General features: G+C 39.0%; 2 protein-coding genes across 2 annotated transcripts in view; one reads left to right on the top strand and one right to left on the bottom strand.

Annotated features, from left to right (window-relative positions):
• Positions 1 to 24,639, bottom strand: part of CDKAL1 (CDK5 regulatory subunit associated protein 1 like 1) — a 637,141-nt gene that overhangs the window by 438,320 nt on the left and 174,182 nt on the right. Inside the window, 1 exon segment of the mRNA XM_027603153.1 lies at positions 9,868 to 9,916. Within this exon segment, the coding sequence (XP_027458954.1) occupies positions 9,868 to 9,916 (49 nt within the window).
• On the top strand, positions 21,495 to 21,797 carry LOC113927363 (protein S100-A11-like). The gene has a single exon (XM_035728642.1). The coding sequence runs from the start codon at positions 21,495 to 21,497 to the stop codon at positions 21,795 to 21,797; it is 303 nt and encodes a 100-aa protein (XP_035584535.1).

Genomic DNA, 24,639 nt, shown 5'->3' with positions numbered 1-24,639 from the left:
AAACAATCCCATTTATATTCGCACCAAAAACAATAGAATATCTAGAAATAAACTTAGTCAAAGAGGTGAAAGATCTATACTCTGAAAACCATAAAGCACTGATGAAAGAAATTCAAAATGACACAAAGAAATGGAAAGACATTCCATGCTCATGGTCTGGTAGAACAAGTATTGTTAAAATGTGTACACTACCTTCATCGCTAGTCATTAGGGAGATGCAAATTAAAGCCACAATGAGATACCACCTCATGCCTGTTAGAATGACCATCATCAAACTACACAAGAGATAAATGATGGTATGCATGTGGAGAAAAGGGAAGCCCTGTGCACTGCTCACAGGATTGTAAATTGATACAACCACTACGGAAAACATTATGGAGGATCCTCAAAAAATTAAAACTAGAACTACCATATGATCTAGCAATTCCACTTCTAAAAATATATACGAAGGCGATTAAAAACACTAACTCACAAAGATATCTGCACTCCCATCTTTAAAGCAGTATTATTTATAAGAGCTAAGATACAAGAACTACCTAAGTGTCCATCAGTGGATGAATGTAAGAAGTTGTGGTATATATTCACAATGGACTACTATGCAGCCACACACAAAAATAAAGAAATCCTACCATTTGCAATAACATGGGTGGACCTTGAAGGCTCTGCTAAGTGAACTAAGAAAGACAAATACTGCATGACCTGACTTATATGAGGGATGGAGAAGAGGAGGAGGAGGAAAGAAAAACCAAACTCATAGTAAAAGAGATCAGATTTGTGGTTACCATAGGCAGGGGGTCAGTGGAGGAGAGAAGAGAGAATTGGAGGAAGGTGGTCAAAAGGCACAAACTTCCAGTTATAAGATAAGTGGGCGCTAGGGATGTAGTGTACAACCTGATGACAACAGCTAGCAGTGCTGTACCGCCCCCCCAGGAAAGCTGTTAGCAGAGTTAATCCTAAGAGTTCCCATCACAGAGAGGAAATTTTCTTCCTTCTTTCGATTTTTCCTATATGACAAGGTACAGGTTAGCCGAACCTACTTTGGTAATCATTTCACAATATATAGAAATCTAACCAGAGTGCTGTACGTCTTCAACTTAGACAGTGATGTACATCAATTATTTCTCCATAAAACTGGAGGGGAGAGAAACATCAAAGAGATCAATGCATCCAAAACAGAATGAAAAGGGGGCAGAGTTGAAGGAGAGGAGAGGAGAGGAGTGACATTGTAGGGGAAGCAGCTCACACTGACCCCTAGAGGCCACTATACAAGTTTGTCTTTTATTCTGGGGGGGGGGGGTGTTTGGAGGAGGGTGTACCACGTAAGTCAGAGTAAAGGAGGGACATGGTCCCACCTGTGTTTAAAAAAAAAAAGAAAATTTGCAAGAGTTAACATGAACATCCAATTTTCACAGTAGGTGACTCCTTGTTAATATTTAAACAAGGAAGGATGGGGCTACATTTCCAGACAGATCGGTGGGACCACTAACAGGAGGGTTGGGTCATGGGAAGCCTGAGAGGTTCAAGCTGAAAGCAATTTCCTTTCCTTGTTTTGAACAATCAAATCCAGTGAACCATTGTAACAGTGTGTTATGTGAAAACTCTAGTTAAGACTGCCAAACTAACTATTCAACACCATGTACCCTCCCTTGTAGCCCCACCACAGAATGAAGCAGAAGTTAATGAAAGACCCAAGACTTCATAAAAATTAATTCCATTAATAATAAAAGGTGGTTCAAATCTGTGAGAAAATGCATCTTTGAACAGAAAAGGAAATGTAAGTGATGAACATACTAAAGCAGTGTAATTAAAAACAAGCCAAAAACACATAAAACAATTCTGAATCATGAAGCAACAGAATCCACCTGGGCGATAAACACTTAAGTGTTTATTTTCATTTTAAAAGCTTTAAGGGAAGAAAAATATTAGACAAAATGAAAGATAACAATGGATAAAAAAAATTCATTCTAGAAATAACGTATACTGAAGTATAGGGGGCATATAAGTAAAGTTAGAATCCTATTGCTAATCTGGGGTAACCAGCAGGAGGGGAGAGTGAAGCAAAAGGAGAGGAAAAGACAAACTGACACATTTAAGAAGGTGGCAAAATGCAACGTCTGCGACACTGTAATCATGTATTAACATGGTACATAAACTTAAAACAAACAGGTTCATTGAAAAAAAACTAAATCAACCACAGCCATAAATTCCTGGCTTCTTTAGTTATTACAAGATAGAAGTTATCACTTATTTAATTACACCAATGAGACTGGGAAGTGGTCCCAATATTAAACCAATGTGCAATACTTTCCAGCATATCCAGACTATATAATAACTGTGTCAGCAATTACACATATTGAGAGAATGCAGAAGTGTCCCTTCAAAGCATACTTTGAAAATCAATAAAATTATTTTATTGAAAAACAAATCCTGAGAAAGTAGATGTGCATATATGGTCCAATACCATCCCAGATGGACCATGTTACATATCCAAGCTCAGTTCACTTACTCATTAAGTTTGGAAAGCATCCTCAAGTAAATCTCCATGGGACATTTGGATGGTTGCTCAGTTATTAACACTTACAAAAACCGCTTGATAGGGTTTTGCCTTCCAGTCTCAATTCACAAAAAGTTTATACTCTGAATTCGTACCAAATGCAAAGTACAAAATCTGACAGAGTGAAGATGAACAGCAATGTGTTAAATAAGAAAGAGCTATTTGGTGAAGTACCCTGGGAATTTAGGTCAGTCTAATCCAAGATTGCATCAATTACTGAGAAGTTAAGGGAAACGGAAAATCAATTAAACTTGCAGATTGTGCCATATTGGGAAAGTCTTGAATTACCGACACTGGAGGCATCTGGAATTAGACTGAATCAAATACCAGCAAACATATTAATAAAAATGGAGACCTCTTTGATTAGAGGTTGACTGGGGAAGAAATATGACTTAATGGTAAAAACATTTTTCTAATTTCAATAGGCAATATTTACTTGCAATCATTTGTCTTAAGTTATCCAGTAGACTATTTTTGCAAAGACAAGAATTTTTTTAAAGGATTTTTTTTTTTTTTTTTTTGGTTTGGAGGATGTAATGTACACATATCAGAAGAAATACAAATTTATATTCCCTTCAGAGTTTTCATACCAAAAAAAAAAAGTTTTAGTGACCATGTAAACCAAGACTAAGGTACATGAATATCTTAAAAGAAAGAAATAAATGTAAATCCTTTAAACTCTATACATCTTCCCTCAGAATCGGTTATATGCCTTGCTGAATTATCAAAATGATACAGAAGAAAATCCTAAATTCATTATAATCTGTTTTCTCCTAAAGCAAATGCTATAAATGGATGGAATTTTCAGGCCACTATTAAAATAGGGAGGATTCATTCAGAGTAACTTGGAACTTTCCATTTTGTTGCAACCGAGACAGATACAAATGGAATATGCTTTATATGGTTTTATGTTAATCACAATAGTTACATGCTTTGGGCATCAATGTAGCTTCTTAATACATTTTTAAAACATTGCTTGGTATAACAAGAAACATGCAAACAGGCTGTGGCAGAAGCTGTACGTCCAAACCCCCTTCAAGGAAGACATATGAAGAGAGCCCAACAGGAATCAAATGTGGAAACAAGACAGTTGTGGCAAAATCCTCTTGTCGGGCTGTATTCCATCTGGCCCTTCTGGGCAAAGACTCGTTTCTCCAAGGAGCATTTATCAATCAGGATCCCAGCAAAGCAGATGGCACACTGCATAATTGAAGAGGTTTTAATAAAGGGACTATTTACTAAGGTTTGGCAAGGTCAGGAACACCAACAAGAGACAATGCAATACTCTCAGGCTAGCAACAATGGGGTGCTACTTCCACCCCTGGGCCTGAAAAAGCAAAGGAAGGGAACAGTTAGAAGAACCTGGAGAAAGAGATGAATAGAGTGGACCACCTGACAGGATCTGTGGCCGCCGCTCAGGGAAGCACAAAATCAGTAGAAGCAGGGAAGGAGATAGTGAGAAAGCGTAACAAATACTCCCGTCTCACACTCGAGTCACACCTCCAACCTCCAGCTGGAAAAATCCACCTAGACACCAAATAGCAAGGGTCCTACTGACGCCATACACACAGGTCAGCCTCCAGCGACACATGTCAGGGTGGAGAAAGGGTCTGTAAGGGGCGACAGAATGCATCCACTCACGGGCAGGACCCTCAGGGAAACATGAAGCAAGCTGCAAATACGCCATCAAACAGCACACGGGGCTGGAGCGAAGGGTGTACGTATGGAATCAGTGGAAGAAAAAGTGAGAAAAAGAAGAGGACAGAGGAAAAGACCATGAGGTTCACACTAAGAAGTCACACTTCCATTCAGCAGGTAACTGGCAACCACTGAAGGTACACACGCAGGAGTGTAAATAACCCCGGGATGATGGTAGCAGCGGCCTCAGACAGGGAGGGGAGTTGCTTCCAACAGTTGGATGATTCCAGCAGTCTGGGTATTAAGGAGGTAGTAAGAAATAAACAGTAACAAAAGCTGATCCTGTAGTATGTCCCAGGTATCTCAAAAGTCATATCCATTTAATCCTCGTGGACTCTCAAATTAAATCCAATTTCAATCTCCCCAATAAATCCACTCAAGCAAAAACTCTTCAGTGAGAAGCCATCCCCAATCAACTCAACCTGGAGGTGACAGGCCTTCTGTGATATTGTGATATAACAGGAAATACATATTTGGTCTTCATCCTCAGTTCCTAATACAGGGCCCCTAAAACTCATTTAATTCCCTGATTGCTAAGGGTGAAAGGATCATTTTTGGTTACTCATCATAAGCCCCTTTCAACCATATCTGGATTTATGCTAATGAGGTTGAATTAGAGAATGGGGGCTGGCTGCCAAAGGAACCAACAATGTAATTGGAGGGTTGGATCTTTCAGCCCCAACCCCAACCTCTGGGAGTTCAATCACCAATGGTCAATGATTTTATCACTCAGGCCTATGTAATGTAGACTCCATTAAAAAAACCCTAACGATGGGGTTTGGGAAGCTTCCAGGTTGGTGAACGTACTAAGGTGCTGGGAGGGTATGGAAGCTCCATTTCCATTACCACATAGCTTGCCTTGTGCATTTCTTCCAGTTCCACTTTTCCTGAGTTCTACGAGCTACTCTAGCTAATTATCAAACCTAAGTAGGGGGTCGTGAGAACCCAATTTATAGTTGGTCTGTCAGAAGTACAGGTGACAATCTGGACTTGCAATTGGCATCCGCAGTGGTAGGTAGTCGCATGGAACTGAGCCTTCAACCATGAGGTCTGCAGTAACTCCAGACAGTTAAGGTCAGAATTGCTTGGGATAGCCCCTTTGGCTCCCTGAGCAGCACCACGGCAGGTGGGAAGAACAAACACCTTACGAAAGGCAGCAAAAAGGGAGGCAAGAAGAAAGTGGTTGATCCCATTTTTCTAGAAAAGACTGTATGATGTGAAAGCACCAGCTACGTTCAGTATAAGAAATACTGGAAAAAACACAAGTCACGAGAACTCAAGGAAGCAAAATTGCATCTGCTGGCCTCAAGGGTTGTGTTTTCGCAGTGAGCCTTGCTGATCTGCACAATGAAGAAGTTGCATTTAGAAAATTCAAGCTAATTGCTGAGGACATTCAGGCAAAACCTCCCTGACGAATTAGCATGGCATGGATCTTACCAGGGACAAAATGCGTTCCATGGTCAAAAAATGACAGACCTGGATTGAAGCTCAGGTTGATGTCAAGACTACCGATGGTTATTTGCTTCATCTATTTTGTGTTGATTTTACTTAAAAATGCAGCACCAACAGGTCTGCCAAATTCAGAAAAAGATGATGGAAATCATGACCTGAGATGTGCAGACCAATGACTTGAAAGGAGTGCTCAATAAATTGATTCCAGGCAACATCGGAAAAGACACAGAAAAGGCCTGCCCATCTATTTATCCACTCCATGATGTCTTTGTTAGAAGAGTAAAAATGCTGAAGAATCCCAGGTTTGAACTGGGAAAGGAATGTTCATGAAGCTTCATGGTGAAGGTAGTAGATCTGGAAATGCTACTGGGGATGAGACCAGTGTAAAGTTGAACGAACTGATGGGTATGAGCCACTAGTCCAAGAATCTGTTAAAATTCACACATCTAATGGTGACAAATAAAAAATCTTATTTGTGATGTTTAAATTTAAAAATTGCTTGGTATAGAAAACCTACACATTTGGTGCCAGAAGTACTGTCAGTACAGAAAAACATAGTTTAGCTTTACCTTCTATGATTTCCTATAGAAATTATATCTCTGCAAGCCATTTGGCAGCCTTCAGACCACAATATTACTATTTGCTGTTTTTTATTAGACTTTATTTTTTAGATCAGTTTTAGGTTCACAGCAAAATTGAGCAGAAAAGTACAGAGTTCCCATACACCCCCCCAGTCGTCCCTATTACCAACATCCTCCTCCAGAGTGGTACATTTGTTACATCAGTGAACCCACGCTGACACATCACAATCACCAAAAGACCACATTACAATTCACTCATGGTGTTGAACATTCTATGCGTTTGGGAAAATATATAAGGACATGTATCCACCATTACAGTATCCCATAGAATACTATCACTGCCCTAAAACATTCCTTTGTACTCTGCCCATTCATCTTTCTCCCCCTGCCCCAACACTGGCAGCACTGATCCTTTTACTGGCTTTGCGTTTTGCAGAAGTCACAGAGTTGGAATCACACAGCGTGTAGCCATTTCTGATTGGCTTCTTTCACTTAGTAATGTGCACTTAAGTTTCCTTTATGTCTTCTCATGACCTGATAGCTCATTTCTTTTCAGCACTGAACAATATTCCATTGTTCCACAGTTTATCCATTCACCTACTGAGGGACATCTTGGTTGCTTCCAACTTTTGGCAATTATTGAATAAACACCCATGTGCAGGTTTTTGTGCGGACACAAATTTCCAACTCCTCTGGGTATATGCCAAGGAGCATGGTTGCTGGATCACATGGTAAAAGTACATTAGTCCTGTAAGAAACTGCCAAACTGTTTTCCAAAATGGCTGTACCATTTTGAACTACTACCAGCAATGAATGAGAGTTCCTGTTACTCCATACCCTCACCAGCATTTGGGGTTGTCAGTGATCCAGATTTTAGCCATACAAATAAGTGTGTAGTGGTATCTTGTTTTAATTGCATTTCCTTGATGACATATGAGGTGGAGCATCCTTTCATATGCTTATATCTATGTATCTTTTTTGGTGAGGTGTCTGATGAGGTATTTGGTCCATTTTTTAATTGGGTTATTTATTTTCTTATTGTTGAGTTTTAAGAGTTCTTTATATATTTTGGATAATGGTCCTTCATCAGATACATCTTTTGCCAATATTTTCTCCCAGTCGGTGGCTTATCTTCTCACTGTCTTGACAGTGTCTTTTGCAGAGGAGAAGTTTTTAATTTTAGTAAGTCCACCTTGTCAACTATCTCTTTTATAGATCAAGCCTTTAGTGTTGCCTCTAAAAAGTCATCACCATACCCCAGGTTGCCTAGATTGTCTCCTCTGCTAACCTCATCACCATTAATTGACTATATATGGACATACTGAGGGGCCATCATGGGGCTGGTCCTTAAGACAGAAGATGAATAAGGCAGCAAAACCCTCAAGCATCCTGAAGCACTACTTACAGAAACTCAGTCACCCACTAACACAGTGACTCTCGGGTGGGAGAGATGAGAGAAGTCCCAGTACAGCTGCATGAATGTGGCATCAGACTCACGAGCACAGGCCCGGGAGCAGGCCTGCCTGGATGCCAGTCCCAACCCTGCCACTCACTAGCCATGTGCCCCTGTGTCTCAGCTTCCTCGTCTGGAACATGAGGAAACTATTTACACCCACTTCACTTCACAGTGCTGCTGTGAAGATTAAACGATGTAATCTTCGTGAACGGCTCGGCATCACGCCCAATCACACCAGGACTGCACAAGAAATGCCGGCACTTGTACACTGTCCCAGATGGGGACTCAGGTGCACCGTTTGACAAACTATTTAAAATGATCACTGCTTTACATTTTTAATCATTGTAGGTCATCTCATTTTGAAATTTCAAAGAAGATTAAGGTATAGGCTAATTCTCACGTTCTATGGTCATCCAATAAATCAAGGAATCAAAATAAATGAAGAGCATGTGGAAGGTGGCAGACACAAGCTAGCAGGAAAAGTGCATAGTTAAAATCTCAACGTGGGAGGCTGCCTGGGTGGCTCAGTCGTTAAGCATCTGCCTTCGGCTCAGGTCATAATCCCAGGGTCCTGGGATCGAGCCCCACATCGGGCTCCCTGCTCAGCAGGAAGCCTGCTTCTCCCTCTCCCACTCCCCCTGCTTGTGTTCCCTCTCTCTCTGTGTCTCTCTCTGTCAAATAAATAAAATCTTAAAAAAAAAAAATCTCAACGTGGTGACAGCAGTCCATTTTCTTTTTTAAAAACACACAATTCCCATTTAAAACAAAACAATTAAAATTTTAAGTGAGAAGCTCAATTCGTGTAAAATTACATTACTGGTTTTTATTTGTACTAATCTAAGAGAGGAAAACGAACTATGAGTATTTAAAAATTAAACCACAGAACTGAGGATAATTTATTTCTCAGTGACTTCAATAAGAATCTGGTTCGAACCATGGCTAATGAAACAAAGCATAGTTCTATTTTCTAGTGTAACTACAAAAATTATATTCAGCAGAATATCAAAACTGAATACTACTTTTAAAAGTACTTGTAGGGGCACCTGGGTGACTCAGTCGGAAAAGCACGCAACTCCTGATCTCAGGTTTGTGTGAGTTTGAGCCCCATGCTCGGTATACAGATTACTTAAAAAAATTTTTTTGTAAAAAGTACTCTTAAAAAGGGTAACTGCAACTAATTAGGTGATTAAAAAACATGCACATAATGTCAAATGTATCTCAATGAAGTTACAAAAAACCCACATAAATATAATCATTTCCATTTACTTATTTATTTATTTAATGTCAGCTGCAACCCAACAAGAGGTTCAAACTCACAACCATGAGATCAAGACCCGAGCTAATACGAAGAATTGGACACTTAACCAGCTGAGTTACCAGGGCATCCCTCATTTCCTTATTTTAAAACTGATTCAATTATGTCTTCCTGATCCAAAACTCAAATAAAATCTATTTCATGCAAAAATAAAAATGAGATTAAAAAAAAAAAAGGACTATGACCTGACTCATTTATAAGCCAATCAAATATCTGCCTCCTGTATTGGATTGGTCAATGCATGAATGAGTCAAGGACAAAATGTTGTAATTTTTTATGTAAATAAATGTTAACTGATATTTTTATAATATAGTTCAAACAATACAGTACTTCCCCCTTCTTACCAGCCAGGGGATACGGTCCAAGACGCCCAGGGGATGCCTGAAACTATGCACAGATTGTACCAACCCTATTTGTATTGTGTTTTTCCCTACACATACATAGCTATGATGAAGTTTAATTTATAAATTAGGCCCAGTAAGAGATTAATAGCAATAACTAACAATAAACTAGAAAAATTACAACCATAGACTGCAATAAAAGTTATGGGCATGGGGTCTCTCTCTCTCATAGTGTCTTATTGTCCTGTATTCACCCTTCTTGGGATGATATGAGGGGACGTGAGGTGACTGAGATAGGCATTTTTGATGTAGGCTCAGGCCACTACTGACCTTCTGATGGTAAGGTAGAAGGAGGATCACCTGCTTCTGGACGTCGGCTGACTGTGGCTAACTGTATCCAGAAAGCAAAGGTGGAGATGGGGAAAGGGGGACCACCATATACGTCTGCTTATCCCACTTTCAACAATTACCTTTAATTGTTTCCTCCACAACTTCTACCACTCGATCTATCTGTTGAACCTGAAAAGAAAACAAATTGTTAGACAAGCAATTTACATGGATAAGAAACATTAATTTGTGTTTACCCTTCTGCTTGAGTCAGTGTATCACATTTCCTAAGCACACGAATGTAGGTTTTCTTTAATTAATGCACTGGGAGATATTATAAAAAATATTCTGTATTAATGTTTTGTGTTACAGTGAAGTATGAAATTACCACTCTCCTGTCCTCCAATGATAACTGAAGAGATCACAATACATTTAAATAAACTGCCTGGGGTTCTGTTAGCATAGCCTATCAACATAAACTCAACACATCCTGAGATATTAAACTGACGTTTAATTAAAACATGCCTCTTCACACACACATTCTCTTCTTTTCATTCTTCAAGAAAAATGGCACGAAATGACAACCTACACAAAAGGACATGCTGGTATTAAGGAGATCTACCCCAAATTCTAGGCTTTATTATTCTAACACAGAAGCCCCTTTCTAATGGATGTCTACTGTGTGCTGGGCACTATGCTCACATCGATGGGATAGAAAGTCAAACAGTAACAGCTCCTACCCTAGACACCAGTGACTAAGGGACAGTCCCTGGGCTGCAGTGGAAACACAGAGGAAAGGTAATGAATTGTGACTGAGTGATCCAGGAATGCTTCTCAGGGAACCAAAGGTGAATCGAGGGATAAACCAGATTAAGACAGGAGAAACCCACTAAGGAGACGGAGTGAGAGCGGCTAGGGTCCAGAAGGAAAATGAGAAAAGCGAAGATACAGTAGGTAAGAAGCTAAGGGAAGAGAGAAAGTCAAAACACAATGAGTCATAAGCTGATACTACTTATGCCTTAAAAATCTTCAAATCACTGCTTTATCATAGAAGAAATACATGCTCATTGAAAAAATTCAAACAAATTAGAAATATAAAAGGAAATAAAGTAACCGGATTATGCAACATCCTCTACTTCCACTCTAAGATAATTCATTCATAATCGCTTAATAAGTAGACCAAGACATATTCCAATGCAAACATTTATATATAGCTCTGGTCTGTCCTTCTTACGAATTATGAGATAAATAGGTAGACAGATAGATGAGAGAGAAAATAACAGATCTGCCTTTTTAATTTTTTTCTATACATCATCAGTACATATAGGTCTACTTCATTTATTTTACTAGCTGTCTAGTATCTCATGTATAGATACACCATAATGCATTTTCCCATTCCCCAACTGATGGACCCTTATGTTATTTTTAATCTTTCATTATTATATAATGATGCGGCAATGAACTCAACTGAGTAAGAACCTTTTAAAGAGTGCAGTGCCAACTCGCTTTTAAATATTCCTTTGGCCTCAGTGTGTTATGGGAAGCAAGGAAAGACTTGTGAGAACACACTTGGACTCGGCTCTGCCTCTGACCACTCATCCCAACATAATGGTAGTAGTTGCACTAACTATTGAGAAACTGCCAAAGGCAAAGTAAATCTCTGTTGCATCTTAGGTCCCAAACAAACCTACCTCACTGGAACCACTGGAACCACTAGGTTCTGGTTTTACGAAGAGAATTCGTATGGCTTCCTTACAGAATATGATCAAAGCCAGAATAACAGAGTTCAAAGAGGAGGAAGGTACCCAATAGGGTCAGACGCTACAGAGATAATAAGTTAACATAAAGACTGGAATATATACGCCTGATTTAACAATGAGGGAGTCAATGAACTTAGGGGAAGCAGTGAGTTCATAGTAATGCATCATAACTAAGAAAACACAACAAATAGAGACTACTCTTACAGACAGATGGGTAGAAAGGAGACATGGGTAGGACAAGGAAAGAAGACTTGGCCAAATTTCCCAGTGAATGGGGATGAATGACCAAGATATCAGCTGAGGATACAAGACGGAGAATAATAGTAATACAATATGAGAAAATCCAATGGTGGAATGAAAACATCAAAGTGTTCCTATGCAGCTGGAGACCTAATAGCTCAAAGGGATCACTGCATCCAGTCTTATAGCACATGGACTGAGAAAGAAGCAGTATTCTTAAAGAAGAGTCAGAATTACTTGTAGGAGGAGCAGTTAAAAAATTACAAAATTGAGGGTAAGCTAAAACTATAACATTCTTAGAAGAAAACAGTCATAAATGTAGATGAACCTTAGGTTAACCTTTAGGTTAGACGGTGATGTTTTAGATATTACATCAAAAACATGAACAACAAAAGGAAAAAGGTAAACTGAACATCATCAAAATTAAAACCTCCTGATACATCAAAGGACACCACTGAGAAAGTAACAAGACAAAACAGAAAATGGGAGAACATTTTTGCAAATCATAAACATGGTATGATTCAGATTTGTATCCAAAATACATAGAAGCTCCCTTAACTCAATAATAAAAAGACAAATCATTTAAAAATGGGCAAAAATGAGTGGTTCAGTCGGTTAAGTGTCCGACTCTTGATTTCAGCTCAGGTCTTAATCTCAAGGTTGTAAGTTCAAGCCCTGCACTGGGCTCCATACTGGGCATGGAGCCTATTTAAAAAAATGATAAAATAAAAATTAAAATGGGCAGGGGCGCCTGGGTGGTTCAGTCAGTTAAGCATATAACTCTTGATTTTGGCTCAGGTCATGATCTCAGGGTTGTGGGATCAAGCCCCGCATCGGGATCCAGGCTCAGCACAGAGTCTGCTTGAGACTCTGTCTCTCTCCCTCTCCCTCTGCCCCTTCTCCTGCTCTCTCTCTCTGTCTCTAAAATAAATAAATGAAATTGTCAAAAGAAATTAAAATGGGCAGTCTATCTGAATAGACACTTCGCCAAGGAAGATATACAAATGGCCAATAAGCCTATGAAAAAAAAATGTTCAATATCATTAGCCAACCAGGGAATGCAAATCAAAATCGCAATGGAGGAATAGGGAGCTATTGTTTAATGGGTCTAGATTTTCAGTTTGTTAAAAATGAAGACATCCTGGAAGTGAATGGTGGTGATGGTTGCACAACAGTGTGAAAGCACTTAAAGCCACTGAAACACACCTAAAATTAATCAAAGGAGCAACTTTTATGTTATATATATTTTACCATAATGAGATACTACTTCATACCCACCAGGATGGCTACAATCAAAAGGACAGACAACAACAAGCATAGGCAAAGAGACAGAGAAACTGGAACCATCCTACATTGTTAGTAGGAATGCAGTAAAATGGTAGAGTGGCTTTGGAAAGGAGTCTGGTGGGGCCTCAAATAGTTCAACAGAGTTACAATATGATCCAGCAATTCCAGTTCTAAGTAGACACCCAAGAGAAATAAAAACATGTCTACACAAAACCTTAGACACAAATGTTCATAGCAGCATTATTCAAAATAAGCAAAAGGTGGAACCTACTCATTTCTCATCAACTCATAAACAAAAGGTGGTATATCCATACAACGAAATATCATTACACCATAAAGGGGAACATGATATACAGTAGTCCTCCCCTTACCCACGGTTTCATTTACCTGCAATCCAGAACCAGATGGTCCTCCCTCTGACATATCCTCAGAAGGTCAACAGGAACCTAACTAGGGCTGGGTCACATGCCTACATCACTCACCTCATTTCATCTCATCACGTAGGCATTTTATCATCTCATGTCATCCCAACAAGAAGGATGAGTACAGTAGGATGACTATAGTACATGAAGGTATTTCGAGCAACAGATCACATCACATATTACATTATGTAAATACGATAACTTGCATTATACTTTTATTATAGTACATCATTATAATTGTTCTATTTTATTAGCAGTAATCGTTAATCTCTTGCTTCACCAGTTTATAAAGTAAACTTCAGCATAGGTATATACGTATAGGAAAAAAAACACAGTGTATATAAGGCTCAGTACAATCCACGGTTTCTAGTGTGCACTGGGGATCTTGGAACACATCACTAACAGATAAGGGGGGGCTACTATATGCTAAAACAGTATGCTAACTGAAAGAAGCCAGACCAAAAAAAAGTCAAATATTGTATGATTCCATGTATATGAAATGGCCAGCAACAAAGTAGATTCATGACTGCCTATGGGTGCCAGTAAAAGAAATGAGAGAAACTGCCAGGGAGTGCTGAGTTTCTTTTTGGAGGGATGAAAAAATTCTACAATTGATTGTGGTGATTGTGGCAGAATTCTGAATATATTAAAAACCATTAAATTACACACATTATATGAGAGCACTGTATAATGAGTATATTAAAAACCATTAAATTACACACATTATATGAGAGCACTGTATAATGTGTGAATTACAGCTCAAAAAAGCTGTTATTACTAAAATAATAATACAGGCCACCTAGGTGGCGCAGTCAGTTAAGCCTCCGACTCTCGGTTTCAACTCAGGTCCCGATCTCAGAGTCGTGAGATAGAGCCCCATGTCAGGCTCTGCGCTCAGCTCAGAGTCTACTTATGACTCCTTCTACCCCCCACCATGCGCGCTCTCTCTAAAATAAATAAATCTTTTAAAAACAATAATAATAATACAAGTTGAGGGTAGTCAAATGTTCTAATGCTGGAGGTCATGAAACTCAAGGAAAAACTGAGGAAATATTCCAAATTAAAGGAGCCTAAAGAAACCTGACAACTGAATTCAACTTTGCCTCTGGGTTCTTTCTTTTCCTCTAAAGGACAGTATTAGGACAACTGGCAAAAGCTGAGTAAGGTCTGCATGCTAACTTATAGTAGTGTAGCTATGCTAATTTCCTGATTTTTATATATATACTATAGTAGTATATGAAAATATCCTTGTTTTTGAAATGCATGCATATTCAGAAGTAAAGGGGCATCTATTTGCATCTTACTCTCCAAATGATCAGAAAGAAATGTATGTACGTGTGTGTGTGTGTATACATACATATATATATATGAGTTATAAGCAAATTTTGTAAAATACTAACATCTGAGGAATCAGGGTAAAGGGTATATGGTAATTCCTTTTGTTTGTAACTTTCCTGTGACTGTGAAATTACGTCAAAATAGAAGCTTAAAAATATGTGTATGTGTGTGTGTGTATGTGTCAAAGAAATAGAGATCTTCTTTTGCACTGATGGTCACATGGAATTTGCTTGAATGTATGCAGAATGTATGCAGAATATTCTCTGATTTTTTAAGTACTCAATTACATTTGCTTTATGGAAGAAAAATCGATGTTCCCTATACATAATTTAATCGCTGGATGGTGGTGTGGAGGACCTCTAGGACTTTAAAAAGAAGGGCCTACCAAATACTACGACAAAGAAAAAAACAGCATTTGATTACAAACACACAAGGGGAAGTTCAGTGAATGACTTAAAGAAAATACTGTGCTGTGTCCATTTCTCATGAAGAGGATATTGGAGGAAGTGGTGGGAGAAAAAGAAAGGAAGGGAAGCAGAGCAGGAAGGGAGAGAAGAGTCAGGAGAGAGGGAGTTGGAGGAAGAGCGGAGTTAGGAGGCGAAAAAAAGAGCACACCTGGGAGGCAGGGAGAAAAGGGAAAACAATCACGAGAGAACAAACTCAAGATTCACACACGGTGATGAAGAATATACTGAATTCATTCTGGAGAGAAAAGGAAAGCTGTTCTTAATTAATACTATAAATTGTAGCCCTGAATACACAAGAGCTTAGTTTCTGGCATATAATTCAAATAAAATAAATAAAACAGTATCTTGTGTCCTTCAGACACTTAGTTATAAATACACAGGAAAAAAAAAAGACATGCAGTATGTTCTATTACTGACTCCATATGTTCTCGACAAGGAAGAAAGTAGTGAACAAACGATTCATAAATAACATTAATGAGTCACTCTGCTACAGAACTTTTAAAAGAAATCCATAAAAATATTTTATTCGGCTATTATGAACTACTCCAAATTTAAAACGGAACACATATTGAAGAAACAAACCTATACCAAGTCACCTAAAGCAAATAAAAGTGCTCTTCTGAAATTTCCTATTTGTTTGGAGCAGTGCTATCCAACAGAACTTCCTGCAATGATAGAAATGTTCATATGCTGTGCCGTCCAACATGGCAGCCATGGGTCCCATGTAGCTGCTGCGTACTTGAAATGTGGCTACTGTGACCAAGAAGCGAACTTTTAATTTTAATTAATTTAAACAGTCACATGCAGCTACTGGCAACCATAAAAGGAAGTGCACTAAGACAGCCCACCCAGCCTGTGGCCACCCAGGCTGTGGCAATCTGTTACGGCAGGTCTAGGAAACTTACACACACCTCAGACACAATTTGGCCAACTAGGCTAAAAAAAAAGTCCAGTCAGGGAGCAAGCGGATGCTGTTCTGCAGCCAGAGGTTCTGCTTTAGGATGCATCTGGAAGTATCTTTTTTTTTTTTTTTTGAACAACGAGCAGCTAGATACATTAATAACTAGTAGTAACGCAGTGATAGCTAACATTTCCTGAGCAATTACTATGTCCCAGGCTCTGTGCTAACACGTCACCTGCATTATTACATTTAATCCTCACGACATTCCCAGGAAGTAGATACTATTGTTATTTCTGAGGCTAAGGGAACCGCGGCACAAGGATATCCAGCTAAAGTCTTGCCAAGGATTTTTCGTAGATCTTATCAAGGAATGGCACATGGGTGGCACATTTCATGAATTTTCTTTTTCCTATACACATGGAGGTCATTACTAAATGATCACAGAATGCTATCCAACTAAACCTGGACTTTCAAGAGACCCCGGTAACAACTACTCCCCCAAACCTTCCCCCACAAATCACCACTGGCATGCATGCATTCCCTTGACAAATATCTATTAAGCACCAACAAAGCACGAAGCACTGTTCTGGGGATATAATGGTGGAAAATACAAAGTCCCTGCTTCATAGGCCTTACATTCTAATGGGGGCGGGGGGCAAACCATGGAAACAACTGAAAATGTTCATTTCTTGTCATAACAGATGCTATGAAGAAAATCGAGTCTGGGAGTGGCCAGAGGTAGAGAGCGCAATTTCGCTACAATGATCCATGTGAACCTCTGGACAGGTAGCATTAATCCTGGGACCTGAACCCTAAGACAGGAGCATCAACGTGAACCTCCAGGAGCTGAGACAGAAGTGATGGTGAATGAGGGGCAGAGCGACAGGAGAGGAGATCAGATAATTGGAGGAGGAAGGTTAGGTGAGACACTGTACCTCATGCTATGCAGTTTAGATCCTATTCTACCTGCACAAGGAAGTCACTGTGGGGTTAATAGAACTATTTCAAAAGCATCGCTCAGGGTAATTCTATTGAAATCGTACAAAGACTACTGTTCACCTGCATTTCTCTATTATTTGGTGTAAGTCTTTTTCTATTTGCACAGATCTGGCTGGGGTTTTACTATTTCTAGACTTCATCCCAAGACCTCAAATCCTTTTAGAAGAGAGGTTAATACGTTATAGGTAGACATTGAACACAGATCCAAAGGAATTCTCTCATGGGCTCTCTTAATTTTCATTGTATGTAAATAGGACAACCTGTTATTACCATTCTAATTAAGAAATATCAGAGCAAAACCTCAAAACCACCTATCAACCTTTAAAAAGAAATGCCTTTCTATCTCTGTTAAGAACTAAACTATATAAAGTCTTTCCATCAAAGTCCGAACTTTTCACTTTTACCATAATGTTTAATTCAATAATCAGCATCTGATAGGTTAAAGTTCAATACTGACTTCTCTGTAAAAAAAAAAAAAAAAAAACATTTTTCTTTCTAAAAATTTTTCTCCAAGCTGTGAAGGAAAGTCCCAGCTTCTATACATGGTGTTGTGAGAGAGCTCAACATCCCAATCTCTAAAATTTGGGGAAGTCCATAGCAGTCACTAAGCTAATCCAACTAGAAAAAAAAAAACACTGAATTCACAAGCCTGTGCACAAGTTTGCTCATGAGGTACACAAAAGAATATTGGATGCTACATGTGGTTTAACTTCTTGAACAAAACCTCATTTCCCAATACAGTTTTATCTTCTTTCATCTCTTCACTGAGAAAAATTCTTCCCCAATGGTAGAAACAGCCTTTTCAACAAAAATTATATGGCACACATTCCACACATCACTAAAAGCTTATTTGCTACCTAAATGGTACCAGTGAGTGACTAACACTCAGTAAGAGATAAAATTTACTAATTGACAAATAAGGCCAGGCTAGATGGATGCCAAGAAAAATGAGTATCTGTACCAGAAACTTCTTCCTCTTAAATCCAATTAAAATACCTATAAAACTTTCTGTAGCAGGAAAAAAAAACCAACTCTTTCAGCAATTACAACAAAACTCAACATGCTAAGCACAACTGTACAGAGACACACTATTTGGGACATTAGAATATTATAATCATATTAAATAACAGGACAGTATTCCAAAGTAAAAAAAATTAGTTTTAAAGTGCTATTAAAGTTAAAAAGAGAGTAATAACAGAACCAAAACACAAACGCACATGAGAGATGTGAAATATCAAGTAATAAATCATGCTGTCTGTCTCAGGCAAGATGATCAAGTCCTAAGCCCTAGAATCTATGAATACGTTCCCCTCCCTGGCAAACAGACCTCACCAATGTGATGAGATTAACCTGGACTCTCTAGATGGGCCCAATCTACTCTCCTGAGTCCTTACAAGGTGAGTCTTCCCTGCCTGGGACAGAGATACAGACATTGATAAAAAGGTCAGAGAGAGCACTGCTGGCTTGGACCATGGAAGACTGGGCCCCCCGTCACAGAATGTGTGTGGTCTCAAAAAGCTGCAAAAGGCAATAAGACCCTCTCACAGAGCCTCCAGAAAAAAACAAATCCCCTGTCAACACCTTGATTTTAGTCCAATAAAACCCATGTCCAACTCCTGGTCTCCAGAACTGTAAAATAATAAATACACGCTGTGTATTTATTGTGTATTGTGTATAAACAACTATATTTGTGGCAATTCGTTATATATATGGTGTACAAAACTGATGCATTAATTAAGAAACCAACATATGATAGCGTCAGCCTCATGAAACAGGAAAAGAAAAATTTAAAAACAAATGCTGTGGGAAAAACAGAACAACATGGAAAAAATTTAGTTAAATGCATACCTTATCTTTAACAGTCACTCAACAAATATTTATTGAGCCAGACACCATACTAAGTAAGCACTGAAAGTAATGTAAAATATCTAAAAATATAAAATAATAATAAACAAAGTCCCTGGTTTTGTCCATCAGAGTAAAGTGCAAATAAACTGGAAAGTTGAAAAAATCCTTTTCATACTTTAAAAGAAAAGGTTTAAAACAGAAAGAGAGCAATGCATTCTTTATCAGACCTGTCCCGAGTTCCTGGGAATATAAATTTTAAGTTTGGAAACCAAAGAAGAATCTCATTGCTGATTCATCACTTCCCCTACCCCAAATTTCCGAGTTTCTAATATATCAAAATGGTAAAACTCAATGAAAAATGATAGAAAGACAGACAAATCTTTCCCCCATGTTAAAATAGGTTGATTTCCTACTGTTTGGTTGTAGGAGTCCTTTACATATTCTGGATATAAACTGTTTAGAAGATAAGGTATTTTGCAACTCTTTTCCCCCAGTCTGTGGCTTGCCTTTTCATTTCCTTAATAGTTTCTTTTGAGAAGCAAAAATATTTAATTTTGATGAAGTCCAATTTATCAACTTCTTTTCTTTCATGTCCTAAGAAACAGCTGAGTGTGTATGCGTGCGGTCTCCTAAGAAATAGTTTCCTAACTCAACATCACCAAAAGAGAGGGGAAGGTGGCAAAAGAGTCGAACACTTTACCGAAGATCTACCAATGGCAAATAATCACATGAAAATACACTGAACATCACCAGTCAAGAGAGAAAAGCAAATTAAAAACCACAAAGAGATATCACGACACAAGATAGTAAAATTGCTGAGATTAAAATACTGGCCGTACCAACTTTCAGTGAGGGTGTGAAGCAAATGGAACAGCTGGTACAAAACAAAATGGGATAGCAGTTCTGGAAAATACTCTGACAGTTTCTTAAAAGGTTGAGCAGATGTTTACCATATGACTAGAGGCAATACCACTCCTGGGTATTGACCCAAGAGAGCGCAAACACGTATCCACATGAAGATCTACGCATGAATGCTTATAGGAGCTTGATTCTTAAGAGCCCAAGACTGTAAGCAACACAAATTTCTATCAACTGGTGAACAGATAAACTGTGGCCCATCCCTAAAGTGAAATAATTCTAGGCAATAAACAGTAACGAACTATTAATAATCACAACATGGATGAAAACTGAATGCATTAGGCTAAGTGAAAAAAATCAAGAAGTAACATAAAATTTCATTTCTATGACATTCTGAAAATGGCAAAACTGTAAGGACAGAAATCAGAACAACAATTGCCAAGGACTGTGGGTATGTGTATTTGGTGGGGTGGGAATTGGGGGGGGGGGGCGCTCAACTACGAAAGTACACAAGGGAACTTTCTGGAGCAATGGAAATGTTCTGTATCTTAATTCTTATCGTGCTTATACAACAGTGTACATTTGCCAAAATTCATCAAAGATAAATTTCTTTGTTAATTATGCCTCATTAAATCTGACTTAAAGAAAAAAGATCAGTATAAATAACATACAAGAAAATAATTAACAAATAATGAATACAGGGCATAGATCACACTGCTTCTAATCATCACTTTTCCGGGCTATATGACTCCCCACAGTCTTTCACCCTGTCCTACTGGGTCTGACGTAAGCATTCCATGCACTGCAAACTCCTGCTCTCCCCTCACCCTAGCCTATTTATCACTTATCTGCATTGCTCCAAACTATACCTCTTAAACTTACCCCTCCCCCAAATTACACTCAGGTCAGGACACACTACTTGCCATTACTCTCCCTTTCAGGTGCCCTGACGCACACATGCTTTTCTTTAGATACACTGTTGCTCTGCTGAAAGCCTTTCATCCTCTCTCCATCAAACCACTACTCAGGCTTTCAAGCCCAAGTCAAGGACGGCTTCATCCACTGTGTGCCCACAGGACTTTATCCCTCTGCACATTTATCATGATTATTTGTGGCTCTCTTCAGATTTCACTGTTTTTAGGGAAAACACATTTCATTCAGCTCTGTGTCTCTAGCAAATAGTTCTTGTTTCAGGTACAGAGGTGTGCTCAATGCTCATTCTACTAGCAAGTGAATGAAATAAAAATTAAAATAATAATAATAATAAAGCTAATACAGAGAGAGCACTTACTATATGCCAGGCACCATGCTAACCATGTGACATGTATTAACTGATTTAACTCAGTTAGATTCTATTATTATCGCCCATCCAAAGAGGAAGAAACTGAGGCAGAGAGAGGTTAAGGGACTTGTACAAGGTCACACAGCTAATACATGGTGCCTCAGGGATATGAATCTATGTAATCTAGCTCCCGAATCCATGCTCTTAACTACTATGATACACTACTTTTTACTATTTTTGTATTTGAATAATTGAAGAATGTGTACACATACAGGTAAAATTAGAAAAGGCCATAAAAGAAATAAAAACAACAGATCTGGCAGCACCTCCGTCGCCGGACGCACGGTCCTCGCCCGTTCCACGAACACATGGCAAAAATGTCTAGCCCTACCGAGACCAAGCAGTGCATTGAGTCTCCGACTGCTGTTTTCCAGAAGTTTGCTGGAAAGGCGGGTAACAACTGCACACTCTCCAAGACAGAGTTCCTAACCTTCATGAATACAGAATTGGCTGCCTTCACAAAGAACCAGAAGGACCCTGATCGCATGATGAAGAAACTGGACCTCAACACTGACGGGCAGCTAGATTTCCAAGAATTTCTTAATCTTATTGGTGGCATGGCCGTAGCTTGCCATGACTCCTTTACAAGGTCTACCCATTTCCAGAAGTAAATCAGAGGGGCTCTTGGGCCTTGGCCTCCAGACCACCTCTTTCCTTCAAAACGGCCTCCCAATCATCACATCCTCCTCACATCCTCCACGGACCCGGAGCCTAGAGCGTCCACCACCCCCTGTGCAAGCCAGTCCTGCTGGTAGTTAATAAAGCAATAGCGTTTTTTAAAGCACACACGCAAAAAAAAACCCAACAGATCTAAGAAGGTACAAACATCAGTGGGCTTTTAAATTTACATGTCATTCTGGTAAGATAGTGCCTTTTTGACAATTACAGGTTAAAAAAAAAAGGTACTATAACAAGATGACATACAGGAAGCCATGAGGTAGAGACAAACAGGAAGACACAATTTCTCAAGCTTTGCCCTCGATATCAATGCCGCGATTACCGTGACACTGTTCCATTTACCTTTTGCAATATATGACAGAAATATTCTCAAATATAGCCTCTTTCAAGTGCTACTTTATTTATACAAGTAATTTTCAAAATTAAAGTGTCCACATTTGAAATACCACGCTGTGTGACTTTTTAGTATTAGGTCAGCCTGCCTGAAAAGACGTTTAAACCACTGCCAATCAACGTGGTTCAGAGTCCCTGAAATAAGTGGGTGCCTGTGGTAAGCAGCATTTTCATTCAGCTCTCCAAAGAGCTGTGCACCTGCCCATAGGGCTCACACCTAACAAATCAGGAAGTTCTGTCATTTACAAAGTTTCTGACATCAAATTATATATTCTGCTGTGAACTGCATGTTTTCTGTTATAACCTGTGTATTAACGCAATTTATTTAGGATTTCTAGAGTATACAATCACAAAGATAACAAGATCAAGTTCAAATGCAGTCCATGTTCAGTAATTAGCACAGAAAATCAACACAAAATGTACAATTTTGTAAACATGCTTTCCTTAACAGAGTACAAACCAACCTTCCTAATAAATGTCACACATATTAATAATGACTCCTGCAATCATGGAGAAATAACCCTACCTTAAGAAGAACTGAAGCAAATCAGTACCGTCTCACCCACCTATCCCCAACACAACTTCTAATGATGGACAGGAAGTATATTTTCTCAAAGTATATCTCAGCCTCAAGAGAGATTCCCAACTAGCCAATCTTCCCTTGGTCTTAGGGACCCATCCCACCACATTCTCTAGGACAAGGGATGTTCTAGGCTTGAATCAGATATGACTAAGAACCGGAATGGTGAGAACAGCGATCTTGGCTGATCTGATACACTGCCACGTGCCTCGCACCTAGCAGCTACCACGTAACAGGCCTCCAGTAAGTACTTACTAAAGGGAAAATGATGTGGCAGCCCAGGGATTTGAAGTCAGGCTTTTGAGTCCTGAAGTCTACTCTTCATTTTTTCTACCAGACTTCAACAGAGAACATTATGCTTTCTGGTTGACTAATCTAAACAAAACTCTCCTGCCAACAAATGAGCTGAAGAGAAGGAAAGGAACATTAAAAAGTATACTCACAAGATCTTGGAACCACCTACAGCCAGACACAGAGTAACCAAAGTAAATAAATAACAGCAGTGACTTTAAAAAATGACACTGCATGAAAACACCTTCCAAGGGGGATGGTTAACCGTAACTATCTGCCCCAAGAGACATGATGACATTTTTCACTGTGAGGTAAAATGTTTCAAGATCCTGAAAAAAATTAAAAAGATCCTGATTCTGTACAGGTTACCTATAAATACATATGTCCTATATATTAAATAAAATTTCATTTAATCATTCTAAGAAAGAAGTTGTGGTTACAAAAAGGTCTTTCTATCAAAGACATGGATGTTTTTAAATCTTTTCTCCCTCTTCTCCCAATGTAAAAAAAAATTAGACATTTTTGTGCTCCAGAATGGGAAAAGTGTAGAGGTTATGGCCACCAAAGCCAGTTCTTCTGGACCCAGAGGTTGGTAGGTTTTGATATTCTGTTATTTTCTTTTCATCCAGCACCACACAAATAATATTAATTACAACTAGATAGTTCCAGGAGACAGTCGGAGAGAAGATAATAAAATGCCCAGGGGTCTGACAACTGATTACTGCGTACCCTCACTACGCTGCTCTGATTATGAAAACAAACTGGACATCCCCTTTCTAAAGGCTGATATCGATGAAACTTCACCTGACAACGGTAGTAATATCCTTAATTATTAAGAATCTTCGGGGGTTTTTTTGTTTTTGTTTTTTTAAGATTTTATTTATTTATTTGAGAGAGAGAGAATGAGAGATAGAGAGCACGAGAGGGAAGAGGGTCAGAGGGAGAAGCAGACTCCCTGCCGAGCAGGGAGCCCGATGCGGGACTCGATCCCGGGACTCCAGGATCATGACCTGAGCGGAAGGCAGTCGCCTAACCAACTGAGCCACCCAGGTGCCCAAGAATCTTCTTTATTAAACGCTTACTCCATGAGGACCTGCACACATGGGGACTTTTTAATTCAGGTGTGCACTACCTTTTTATTTCTATCACTTGGTCCAAAGAATCGACACAGCCTCCCTGTACCGTGGGGGGACACAGACAAATCCTAGCAGACGGGAGAAGCACAGAATGCAGTTACATGGGCTCTTTCTTCCACCCCTATTAAAGCCCTGCGTCACAGTTACTCTATGAGCGGAACTGCGTGAGGAAATAACAGTTTTCACTCCGTATGTAAAAAAAAAAAAAAAAAAAAAAAAAAACTGCAGTACAATCCCTAACACTAGTTTCCTAAGTCAATGAATTTAAATATCTTCGTATTTTTTTCACACTTCAGAATTTTTTTCTTGTCTAAATCAATATAATTCATTTCTTTATTTCAGTTAAATTCACTATTCTTCAGGTTTCTGTTTTTG

Source organism: Zalophus californianus, chromosome 7 (genome assembly GCF_009762305.2).
Source record: "Zalophus californianus isolate mZalCal1 chromosome 7, mZalCal1.pri.v2, whole genome shotgun sequence".
NCBI classification, from domain to species: Eukaryota; Metazoa; Chordata; class Mammalia; order Carnivora; family Otariidae; genus Zalophus; species Zalophus californianus.
This window is presented reverse-complemented; position numbering and strand designations above follow the sequence as displayed.